Source organism: Lagenorhynchus albirostris, chromosome 12 (genome assembly GCF_949774975.1).
Source record: "Lagenorhynchus albirostris chromosome 12, mLagAlb1.1, whole genome shotgun sequence".
NCBI classification, from domain to species: domain Eukaryota; kingdom Metazoa; phylum Chordata; class Mammalia; order Artiodactyla; family Delphinidae; genus Lagenorhynchus; species Lagenorhynchus albirostris.
Genome location: NC_083106.1, coordinates 61,157,315 through 61,170,769, shown reverse-complemented (window position 1 = coordinate 61,170,769; position 13,455 = coordinate 61,157,315). Strand labels below are relative to the sequence as shown.

The following is a 13,455-nucleotide window of genomic DNA, read 5'->3' as shown; positions in this document are numbered from 1 at the left end:
AGTGGTTGAGTCTGCCTGCCGATGCAGGGGACACAGGTTCATGCCCCGGTCCGGTAAGATCCCACATGCCGTGGAGCAGCTGGGCCCGTGAGCCATGGCTGCTGACCCTGCGTGTCTGGAGCCTGTGCTCCACAACAGGAGAGGCCACAGCAGTGAGAGGCCCTCGTACCGCAAAAACAAACAAACAAACAAAAACTCTTAGAAGAAAACACAGGCAGAACACTCTTTGACATACAATGCAGCAATATCTTTTTTGATCCACCTTCTACAGTAATGAAAATAAAAACAAAAATAAACAAATGGGACCTAATTAAAAGCTTTTGCACAGCAAAGGAAACCATAAACAAAATGAAAAGACGCAGGATGGGAGAAAATATTTTCAAACAAAGCAATGACAGAGAATTAAGCTGCAAAATATACAAATAGCTCATGCAGCTCAATATCAAAAAAACAAACAATCCAATCAAAAAATGGGCAGAAGATAGAAATAGACATTTCTCCAAAGAAGACATACAGATGGCCAAAAAGCACATGAAAAAATGCTCAACACTGCTAATTATTAGAGAAATGCAAATCAAAACTACAATGAGGGCTTCCCCGGTGGCGCAGTGGTTGAGAGTCCGCCTGCCGATGCAGGGGACACGGGTTCATGCCCCGGTCCGGGAAGATCCCACATGCCACGGAGCGGCTGTGCCCGTGAGCCATGGCTGCTGAGCCTGCGTGTCCAGAGCCTGTGCTCCGCAACGGGAGAGGCCACAGCAGTGAGAAGCCCCCGTACTGCCAAAAAAAAAAAAAAAAAAAAAAAAAAAACTACAATGAGCATCACCTCACACCAGTCAGAGTGGCCATCATCAAAATTCTATAAACAATAAATTCTGGAGAGCAGGTAGAGAAAAGGGAACCCTTCTATACTGTTGGTGGGAATGTAAATTGGTAGCCACTATGGAGGTTCCTTAAAAAACTAAAAATAGAACTACCATATTATCCAGCAATCCCACTACTGGGCATATATCCAGAGAAAACCATAATTTGAAAAGTACCCCAATGTTCACTGCAGCACTGTTTGCAATAGCCAAGACATGGAAGCAACCTAAATGTCCATCAACTGATGAATGGATAAAGAAGATGTGGTATATATATACAATGGAATATTACTGAGCCATAAAAAATGAAATAATGCCATTTGTAGCAACATGGATGGGCCTAGAGATGATCATACTAAGTGAAGTAAGTCAGACAAAGACAAATATCATATTATATCACTTATATGTGGAATCTAAAAAAATGATACAAATGAACTTATTTACAAAACAGAAACAGACTCACAGACTTTGAAAACAAACTTATGGTTACCAAAAGGGAAATGTGTTGATAAATTAGGAGTTTGGGATTAACATATACACACTACTATATATAAAATAGATAATCAGCAAGGACCTATTATAGAGCACAGGGAACTCTACTCAATATTCTATAATAACCTATATGGGAAAAGAATCTGAAAAAGAACAGATATATGTATAACTGAGTCACATTGCTATACATGTGAAACTAACACAACATTGTAAATCAACTATAATATAAAATAAAAATTAAATTAAACAATAAATAAATCAAATAGGCCCGTCGAAATGAGAGGAAAAAATGATATGACATTTAAAACCTAAAGGAGAGACTGGGTGGTTTGGAGAGTCATCCAAGATGGAACTGCAGTGGATCATGAATCCCCCACCAACCTGGTCTTCCACAGTTCGAAGTTTATAAGCTCCCCCTTGAAGACATGGTAGGAAATTTGAGCATCCTGATAGAAATATGGCTGAAGAAAAAAACCTCACTCCTGGCCAAAGCAGTGCTAAATTAAACCAGTGAGGTATGTCCTTGTGAGCATAGCTGACATTAGACCCACTATGATTACATACAGGTTAAGAAACTGAGATTAAATAACTTGTGCAAGATCGCTATCCAGTTAGTTTTGGAGCTGGGATAGAAGCCCATGTACTCTGGCATCAGAACTTTCGTTTATCATATTATTTTACTGCTCCCAGATATCTACTGCAAAATAATTTACGATAAGGATTTATCAATACAGTGATGTTTCATTGCCTCTAAAAAGTATCCATATGCTCAGAGAACAACGTTGGGCTTTATTTTTTACTCTATTATGTACTTATTTTCTTCATAGAGAGATCTGGGTTAAGGGCATTTCTGACAATGAAAAATAACTCGCCAATTCCTATGCAGCCTGGGCTTTAGAACCATATCAATATCACTTGCTGGTGTTCACGTTTCAGGTTTGAGGGAAACCTAATACAGTTTAGATAAATGGGTTTTTAATTAACAAAAACTGAAGTCCAGCCCAAGGGAGAGTACTTCAACTTTAGAATTAGCTGTATAATGAATTTAGTTTTTAAAATGTCAGCCATGCCCACCCGCCTGCCTTTCTTATAACTGTGCTATGGTTTCCAAGGAGCCATCTATGAATCTGGCCATCAGCAATCTCCTGGTATCAATTGCTGAAGTAAAATTTGCATAAGAACAAAGTAACTTTAGTTTATATAATCAAATCAAGTTACTTTGTCTTTCCTTTAGCATAAAATCCATGTTACAGGATTGAGCCTCAAACATTATGGCACCTAAGAATTGGAGAGTATGCCATGTGCAACCTACCCCCAACTTCTGCCTTTCCTCTCCATTATACATTCTCACACAAAAAACTTAACCTATAAAAGAAAAAAATTGGTAAGTTGGTCTTTAATAAAATTTAAAACTTTTCCACAAAACATAATATTAAGAAAATGAAAAACAAGACACAGTCTGTAAGAAAATATTTGCAAAACACATATATGATAAAGGACATATCCAAAATACACAGAGAATTGTTAAAATACAAAAAGAAGTTAAATCAGTAAATAATGGGCACAAGAGCTGAATACCTCATCAGAGAAGATATAGTGATAGCAAGTAAGTATATGAAAAGATGCTCAATATCATATGTAATTAGGGAAATGCAAATTAAAACTACAATGAGATACCACTATATACATATGAGAATCGTTAAAATCCAAACAGAGACATTCACAAATGCTGGTGAGAATGTTAAACAACAAGAACTCTTATTCATTACTGGAGGGAATGCAAAATGATACAGCTACTTTGGAAAACAGTTTGGCAGTTTCTTACAAAGCTGAACATAATCTTAACATGTGAGTCAGCCATCAAGCTCTTAGATATTTACCCAAATGACTTAAAAACATATGTCCACACAAAAGCCCACACACACATTTTTTATAGCAGCTTCAATCACAATTACCAAAGATTGGAAGTAACCAAGATGTCCCTTAATAGGTAAATGGTTAGACAAGCTGTTTTACATCCATACAATGGAGTACTATACAACAATTTAAAAAAGCAATGAAGGACCAAGCCATACAAACACATGGATTCATCTCAAATGCATATTGCTAAATGAAAGAAGCCAGTCTGAAAACTCTACATACATATGCTTCCCATTATAGGACATTCTGGAAAGGGCAAAACTATAGAGACAATAAGCAGATCAGTGACTTCCAGGGGGTTCAGTGGTAGCAGGGGAAGGATGAATCTTTGAAGTACAGAGGATGGGAATTTTGAGAAGGCAAAACTGTTCACTATGATACTGCAGTGATGGACAAATGAAGCTATGTATTTGTTAGAACCCACAGAAATTTACAGCACAGAGTGAACCTTTATGTATGCAAATTTTAAAAAAATCATTTAAAAGGATACCACAGGATAGAATGCAGAGTGTGGCCAAAATTATCTAAATCTATCAAGCAACCTCACTGAAGGGGGATGGAGTAGAAGGTGCGGACTGAAGCAATTCTGGAAATGGGGGGAGTCTGTATGACTAAAGGCAAAAGAAATTGCTTATAAGCACTGTTCCCTAGTTGATAAAATTGTTTCACACAGCAGAACTTGTTAACAATCCTCATAAAAATTTACATGTACAGTTGTCCCTCCCTGTCCGTGGGGCACTTGGTTCCAAGAACCCCTACGGATACCAAAATCTGTGAATGCTTTAGTCCCTTATATAAAATGGCATAGTATTTGCGTATAACCTATGGACAACCTCCTGTATACTTTAAATCATCTCTGTATTACTTGTAATACTTAATACAATGTAAACACTACGTAAATAGGTATAAATACAATGTAAATACTACATAAATAGTTGCTGGCACATGGCAATTTCAAGTTTTGGGTTTTTGGAACTTTCTGGAATCTTTTTTCAAGTATTTTCACCTGAGAAATATTTTGAATATTTTGAATTCATGGGTGTGAATCCCGTGGATATGGAGGGCCAACTGTCTACTGGAATTGAACATTTAAATTAATGAATGGCATACAGTGGGAACCAGGTTTCTCATTGTTCGAGTGGGAGATAACAGATAAGCAAGGGGAAGATGCTAGAAGAATCCATGGAGTAATGGGTTCAAGTTTGCTACATCTGTGTTAATTCATATTCAGCTTTATAGATATAGGTGATGACATACAGAAGCACAGATATATGTACATACACAGGCTTAGTACATACATCCATGTATTTTCTTGGTCTGTCAGCCTAAAGGGCTTAGAATCAACAACATGCTAGTAGCTATAACCACATCGCCCAGACCTTGGTGTTACCATTGTCCTATACAAAGAACCAGTTGCTCCTTAACAGAATGTCTGATTCTGGGCTAAGGGCAGAAAATAGATAAGATTAGCCTAGGGCATTTTGCGGTGCCAGAAAGGAAGGCAATGCTTACCAAAACAATCAAGCAAATGAACAAATGCAGCAAAAACCAAAAGACAATGTAAGAGTGTGCCAAAAAGGCACAGAAACCAACTAAAATGCCTTGCAAAGGCTGAAGTTGGAAGAATTTGAGCAACATAATAAAGCAATATTATGTTTAATTCAAAGTATAATATATTTATGAGTTCTTGTTGATATAATTAAATGATAGAATAAACAGAGGAACATGGACAAATCTCCTGTGCAGAAGAATTCTAAATATTTTATGCAGGTATTTCAACCTCAGATAGGTAGTGAATAACTTCCCACTTATTAAGTATGAGCTGCACACAGCGACTTCCTTTCATAGAGCACAGTATAGAAAGGGAGAGAAAAAAGGAACTTTTCAGAGGAGAAATCTGACAATCACTATCTTAGGCAGGCGGTGAAGGTCAACATCTAGTGACATGTCATGTTGATGGTATAGACTCTTGATCTGATGTGATGCTGGCACTCCCTCCCTATAACCCATGACCCAGTCTAATCATGAGAAAAATATCAGACAAATCCTAGTTGACGGACATTCTGCACAATACCTGACCAGTATTCTTCAAAACTGTCAAGGTTATCAAAACTCAGAAAACTCTGAGAAACGGTCACCACTAAGGAGACATGACATCTAAATGTAATGTGGAATCCTAGATGTAGTCCTGAAACAGAAAAAGGGCAATAAGCAAAAACTAAGGAAATCTGAGTAAACTGTGGCAAATGTAAGGTCTTAATAATAGGGAAAACTGGATGTGAAGTATGTGGGAAATCTCTGTATGACCTCCACAGTCTTTCTGTAAATCTAAAGCTATTCTAAAATTTTAAAAAATTATTTTAGAAAGTACATGTCCTAAGTACATAGCTCAGTGAATTTAAACTTTTGTACATCCAGCTCCCAGATCACTATCAGTGCCACCAAAGCCCCCTCATCCTCCCCAGACCCCCATCCTCAGGCACTACTGCCCCTCCACCAAGGGCAAGGACAATCCTGAGCTCTAAAACATAGATTTGTTGTGCTCGGCACTGAACTTAACATGTAGATGGAATCACACAATAGGAAGAAGATTCTTTTTTAAAAGTCAAATTGGCTCAAGCCACTTGAGGCTCCTATAGGAACGTATTTCCCTTGATTATGTGCATTTATCGGTATAAAATTAAGGTGCTTGTCAGCAGTTGGGACAGCCTGGTATTTGACTTGATATAATTTAAGCTATTTGGAAATGAATTAATTAAGGAGAATGGAAGAATAAAATATATGAAATGTTGTCTTCTTTGTAAGATTCCTTTTCCCTAAACTTTTTGATTATACAGAGCTTGCATTCTCTAAAATGTTTCAACATTTTCTGGTTAACAGTTAATACAACAAATGTTGCTTACCAGGTTTTCAGATCATAACTAATGGCATTTGTATTTTCAATGATTCACTCCCTTCTTTCCATGCAGTCTGAAATCTAGGAGCCTTACTCTCCTGTGAAATGACCCTATGAAGGCTCCTTCTTGATTTGTCGTAACTACCAGTTTGACAAATCTTTAGGACGTAGAGTGTTATTTAAATTTAGTCCTCATACAGCTTGTCATATAATTAATCATTGAACAAGATTTTAAAATGCAGATTCTAGGCCCACTCAACCCTACTGAATCAGACTCTTTGGCTTTAAAGACTCCAGGTCTGTAATTGTGTAATATCACCATGTGATTCTTTTGTCCACACAAGTTTGAGGACCACTTCCTTGGTGTCAGACATGGCATAACTTGGTGAATTTCTTCACAGTATTTTTTTTTAAATGCTATTCACAACCATTTTAAATGAGTATGTATGTGTGTGTGTATAATTTCAAAATGTATACACTATAACTCAGATTCATAGAATCTGTCATTTTCTAGTACTCATTTCATCTTGCTGTTCAACACTTGCTGTTTAGCTTATCCATTGCTTCTGGTTTAAAATTGTTTTTCATCTGTACAAAGCCTCTTTTGAAAAACTACCCAATCTTTCCATGAGTTAATGTTAGGAAATTCTAGCATTTATCCACCTTGCCCTTTCTTTCGGAGAATCTTTCACGTCATTATGGTGCCGTATTCCATGAAGGTCAATCACTGCCTCCTAGACATTTTTCTTAGCCATTTCTAAGTCACCACATGATCATGGCCAGTTTTTTCAGGGACCAAAATGAAGGAGAAGTTTTAAAATTTCTCTTTCTACATAAGAAAGCAAAGAATATCTACTGTGACTCTCCTCTCTCCCCTCCAAATACTAGAGTCCCTCACTTTAAAAATGAGTGGTAGAGATTCAGGCAGCTTTCATCTCATTAAATAAGACTATGCTGCTCTTTTTCCATTTTTGAAAAATCATCCTGCCTGATAATAACTAATGCTTATTGAGTGCTTATTATGCTGGACTGTGTTCTAAGCATTTAATCTTTTTTTTTTTTTTTTAGCATTTAACATAACAATTTTATGAGACTGGTCCTTCTATCATTTGCATTTTACTGAGGCACAGCGAGGTCAAGTAAGTTGCCCATGGTAGATAGCTAGTGGGCAGTCAGGCTGATATTCAAAGTGAGTCCGTCTGTCTCCAAAGCCCCATGCTTTTCCGACCATGCTAGACTTCTTCTCATTCATTCATTCAACAGAGATTTATTGAATACGACCTTCTATGGTCAGGTCACTAGGGATTTAGTAATGCATGCAGAAGACAGATCCTTAGCTTACATGGACCTGGTCGGGGCAGAGAGAGACAAGGAAAGCTGATAATAAACAAATGAACATATAATTTAATGTCAGCATGTAAAACGTGCTGTGAAAAAAGTGGTCAAGTCTGGTTTCTTTAGATGTGGTTGTCAGGGAAGAATTATTCTAAGGAGGTAACACTGAGCTGAAACTGAAGATGATAAGGACTCAGACATACAAAAAGATAGAAGAGTACTCCAGATAGAGGGAAGTAGGGTAGAGACCCCTAAATAAGAGGTGGAATGTTAGAGAGCAAAGGACTTGTGACTAGCACAGTAACCAAGACTAAGTATGGTATGAAAGTGGGATAGGCAAGTAAGGGTCAGAACACGCAAGGTTGTTTAGGTCAAGATAAGGAGGTGGATTTGTTCTAACATCCCCTGCTTTAAGCAGGGTGATAATATGATTTGATGTACATTTAGAAATATTTTGGTTGCTATGTGTGGGAAATTAATTTTAACAAAGTCAAGTGGGAACAGGGAGAACAACTGTACCTTATAATCCTTTAAACTGAAAACTGCTAACTTTGTGGAAATTTAGGGAATGATCAACCAATAGATAAACAGGATGTTTTACAAGGACGTCTCCCTCGTTACTGCAGAACATTATAAAGACAAAGGGAAATGATGGGACTGCTTTCTATTTTAACATAATATTTTTCATTTTATATTAATCTGATTATTTGCTAAGTTATTATTTTCCTGATGTCATATAGATACAGCCTCAGGTGATCCTCCCAAGATGCTTTGGGCTTCATAAGTCCATAAAGTTCCTGAAAGTTACCCATAAATCTATGGCTCTAATCTTCCAGAAGAGAGGCCTCCAAAAACTCAAATTGGCACAGTTTGCATCTCCTTTGAGAATTTAATTTTAAATCTGAATTTGATTTGTATCATTGACCAAATGTTTATGGGCACATTTCACAAGGAAGATACTTATCTGGTTTTGCAGACAACAGGCTTATGTATTCCGCTATATCATCTACTTTTAAGAAATTTAAAAGTTATGTCTTCATTCAAGAAATGTTTGAAAGCCTATGATGTGGAAAACCCTGGGGTAGGCATCACGGTTATGCAGATGAATTGCACATAGTTTCCACTTTAAAGAATCTTACAGACAAGTACAAGGAGACATAATAAGAGCAACATAAAAGGCCTACTCTGATAGAGAAGAAAGAAGTGATTGTTTTCTATCGATTGTCAGGGAAAATGTCATACTCAAGGTATCCACCTGGAAACAGAGGCTGCAACTGTTGCAAGTAGGCAGAAATAATCCCAGGGAAGAGGAGTGGCAGATGAGGCAGAGTGAAATAGTTAAGGAGGAAAAGCTAAATCCAGACTACATTCTTGAATTGGTCACCACTGGTAAAAACTTGGCTTGATTCTACCTGGACCTTTTGTGGAGCCATGAAGGTTGTGCCCCAGAACTGCCTGCCTGAGGGACAAAAAAGATCAGAACTTAATAACAGCTATCCTCTCTCCACTGATCAATAGTTGTCCATTGGGACATTAACTCCCTAATACTTCCAGATTACACATGAATAAGTGGCCAGATTGGTTCCCATAGGTGTCCTTTATCAGAGAAGCTTGGGACAGAAAGTAAAAAATAACTGTTACAGCTAAGGGAAGGTGCTATCAGGTCATACCTGTGTGAAGCTGGTTGCTAAGGCAATGACTGAAGTAAAAGGTAGGCTAAGAGTATGGGAAAATGGAGCGAGATATTCTTAATACAGAAAACTTTCACATGAGGTAGGCTTTGAGCTAGAACTCAAAGATGTATCAGGATTTTATATACAAAGATTAAGAAGATGTAGTGAGATGGGGAAATAATTTAGAAATGTATTTCAGGCAGAGAAAATCTGGTGAGCAAATATACAGATTCGGGAGAGCAGAGAGTGTACTTATAAAGGGATTATGACAGATAAGATGTATCTCTTGGGTTGAAGAGCGAAAGATCTTCAGTAGTCGACCCTGGAATGGACCACCATTGTCCAGTGCATGAAGGTCATTGGCTTAGTCCAATCACATGTTAACCCCTGGGTCCAGGACAGGACTATGAAAGTCAGATGCATTATTATGGCAGAAGAGTAGTTCCCTGTAGGAAGGTGTTGTGGTTTACAATATAACCACAAATTATGTGATTTTCTTCCCTTCAAGAGGTAGAGTTTAATCTTCCCTTCCCCCTTAAGTGTGGGCTGGACTTAATAATCTGCTTCTGACAAATAGCATGTGGTGAAAGTGACAGAGCTATTGATAACTAATACAGAAATCATACTGAACAGACTGAAAAACATGTATGACCAGTATAGGTTACAAGGGCCAAATTTAGGGTGAAGGTGATGGATAAAGAAAATATAGACATATGAGAAACTAAGGAGACTAGATTTCTATAAGAAGAGTATCAAAGAAATGTAGACAATTAATAGATGGACTTTAATGAAATCCTTCTGCACATCAAAAAACTGAGTGTTAAAATTTGTTTATTTTCACTGTATCATTAGTGTATCATCCCAGAGTTACATGTTCTCAAGAATAACTCATGTTACATAGAGACTCAATTCCAGATTTGGCCTGAGAAATGCATAGATAATAGGGAAGTGATAAGATGTGAGCCCTGCTTGGTTTTCTTAATTCAAAAGAAGTTAGTGGAAAGTCCAGAAGAAATTGGTAGATAATAGATTCCAAATTCAAATAAATTCCACCCTAATCCTACAATTTCCTTTTTCAATGTAATGAATCTAATATTTTGACATATTTTAAGGCATTTTTTTTTCTTTTTCTGTAATGTGTTCAGGATTGTCTCGCTAGTCTGTCAGAAGCAAGGTGTCCCTTTGGATTTGTATGTGGAGACTAAGAGTTGACATAGCAGGAATGCAAAGAGAATAAAAGAATTAACGGCTGTACTCAGTTTGTGATGTTTAAAATAGTATTTTGATGAAAAACAATTATCTAGATATCTAAGCTTTTTTTAAAGAGATATGAATCTTCTAAATTCTTTTAGTACATGAAGAAATAAACCTTATAGACTCCAGCCATAGATTTCCTTTTATATTGCAGAGAAGACATTCCATCTGCCTATGATGATTAGGTCATAAGACTTATTCTCCTAAGGTAGATAAGATGAAGTAGTTTCAGGGTCAAAACTTCTTTCTTCTATTCCCACTCAGTACCAAAACTTTAAGCTGAGGGTTTTGAGAAACATCCATACGTGTAGGTTAGAGCTGGGAAACACTGTGGCAAGTGGCATAATTCCATGGGAACTGTGTCATTGAGGCTGCAAACCCCTGGGAAAATTCTCTGGATCCAATGTGGTATAAACGTGGCTCCGAGGTGGTGGCCAGAGGCAGGTAGACATTCATGTTCATTCCTCTAGGCCTTTACTTGTCAGAGGCTCTGGGAGTCCCTGCATCCCCTGTGAGGGAGGCAGATGTGATAAGAGGGACAGTAGGTAGTTTGTAAAACCTGCAAGTCCGTGATGGAGCTACTGCAGATAGGAACGTGAAGACCCAGGACAAGTATCTGCAGCCAGAGTCTTCAGCAGTGGCTGCCAGCACATGACACACAGGGAGCGAAATACTGTCAGTCACACCTCACCAGACCAGAGAGCTGACGAGTCCAAGGCCCTACACAGCCAAGATCCTGGAGGACAAAAAGGATTCCATGTGGGTCTCAGACTGAATCTCTTTTGCTGACAAGAGATTGCCTAAGTCATTGCCCTCTCTCGAAAGAGAAGAGATAGAAATCTGGAAAAAAATATTTGTATTCCGAAGACATGAATTACTTAAAGAGTGGTTTAACATTATTAACTCAAGATTACTGAATTGGGTAAATTTAGTTTTCTTTCTTTCAGCTGCCTCGTGGGAGTAGAGGCCTCTGAGGGAAAACAGATCACAGAGAGAGAAATCAGGGTTGACATGCTCTTTATGCCTCTGAACTGCAGTGGAAGTGAACATGTGTTTCTGCTGAATTTATCTACTTGTGAGTGTGATGAGGTACCAAACTCTTCTAATTCCAGGAAACCACAGATAAAAATCTGTTCATCTGTTTCAGTTACATTATTTTGTAATAGAGTGAGAATAGGCAACATGGGCACAATATAATTTTTGAACCTAGATCCTACTACTATCATTATGTAGACATGACCTTGTGAGTTTTCAGACTTGCTGACTGTATTGTGATTTTCTATCATTTAGTGTGTCTATATTGCAGGAACAAAGAGGCTATCTCTCTTAATAGGAGGTGTCTGTAATTCTTTTTCCAGTTTAAAGTATATTCTTATGAGTGAATAGCATTATTTACCACTCTCTGAATGCATATCCCCTAAAATAATTTAATTTTATGACAACAATTTCCATGCATTGAGGCATTTTGTATTTTCAGTTAGCTTGCATTTTCTGAGACATAGTTAAATCAGCTTTAATCTTTTACTTTAGGTCCGTTTTTTCTTAGTTTTTGTAATAGCTATTAAAGGATTCCTTAGAAACAAATTAACTTTCCTAAGGCTGTGTATGTTCAGCCTATTAAAATTTACATCAAAAGTTTATAATGAAAACCACTCAGATCATTCAAAGATGAGGCATTGTTATAGAATTAAAATAACCCCTTAGTTCCTACTATTGTTTATTATGTGAGCAGGGGCACTAGAGAGACAGGAAAAAAAATAGGTGATTATGTCTATTAATGTCAGCTGCTTGATATTGGTTCCTCTCTCACTCGTTTTTCAGTGAAATTAATCTACTTTCTTTTATTTACCAAATCTTTGAGGGAGCTTCCCTGATGGTGCGGTGGTTAAGAATCTGCCTGCCAATTCGGGGGACACGGGTTCGAGCCCTGATCCGGGAAGATCCCACATGCCACGGAGCAACTAAGCCCCTGCACCACAACTACTGAGCCTGCGCTCTAGAGCCCGCAAGCCCTAACTACTGAGCCTGCGTGCTGCAACTACTGAAGCCCGCGTGCCTAGAGCCTGTGCTCTGCAACGAGAAGCCACCACAATGAGAATCCCTCGTACAGAAACGAAGAGTAGCCCCCGCTCGCCGCAACTAGAGAAAGCTCGTGCGCAGCAACGGAAGACCCAACATAGCCAAAAATAAATTAATTTATAAAAAATAAAATCTTTGAAATTTGTAATGTTATTAGCATTGTTTCTTCTGAAACACAAGAACATTCTATCCCTATTATTTTTCCAGCATTCCACCCAACACTGCTCTGAATACAATTTTCCTGTTTTCAACCTCCCATTCATTTCTTCCTATTTAACCTTCTCCACATCAGCATCACTTTTACCTCTTTTTTGTTCCCCGCATCACTCCTCTTCTCATTCATTTGCTTTACCGCTAAGCTGGAGCTGCACTGCTTATTTTTTGTAGTGAGAACACTTACCACCAGAACCACCCTCTTAACAAAATTTTAAGTGTACAATACACTGTTGTAACCATAGGCACAGTGTTGTACAGCAGGTCTCTAGAGTAATCATCTTACAAAACTGAAACTTTGTACCCACTGAAAGCAACTCCCAGTTTCCGGCTCTCTCCAGTCACTGACACCACCATTCTACTCTCATCTATGTGTTTGACCATTTTAGATACCTCCTACAAGTTGCTAAGTGAAATAAGCCAGTCACAGAAGGACAAACTCTTTTCATTTTTTTAAAATGGCCTAGCAACCTACTGTACAATAAATGCTGAGACCAACTGGCATGATCTTACTCAATTTCTCCTCCCCACAACTTAAAAAAAAAAAAAACAACCCTGCAAACTAAGTCTCCTTATCCCCTTTTCTTCCTAAGCCTTTTCCTTAAAATGCCCTTCACAGATTTTTCTATCAGCCATATCTATTTTGTCTTTGCATTAGCACCTTCTCCCACCTTCTTCTCAACTTAGAACACTCTGATCTTTGCACTCAAAAAGAAAATAATAATCCCTT

General features: G+C 37.9%; 1 protein-coding gene across 3 annotated transcripts in view; it reads left to right on the top strand.

The window, feature by feature from the left end:
- MANEA (mannosidase endo-alpha) overlaps positions 1-12,645 on the top strand; it is a 117,809-nt gene extending 105,164 nt beyond the window's left edge. For 2 of the 3 annotated variants that reach the window (XM_060167904.1, XM_060167903.1), the window contains 2 exons: positions 11,381-11,522; positions 12,295-12,645. In XM_060167904.1, coding sequence (XP_060023887.1) covers positions 11,381-11,522; positions 12,295-12,420 — 268 coding nt within the window. In that variant the 3' untranslated portion in view covers positions 12,421-12,645. The remainder of the gene's footprint in view (positions 1-11,380; positions 11,523-12,294) is intronic. The other variant, XM_060167905.1, reaches the window with a different exon arrangement.
- Positions 12,646-13,455: the final 810 nt, after the last annotated feature.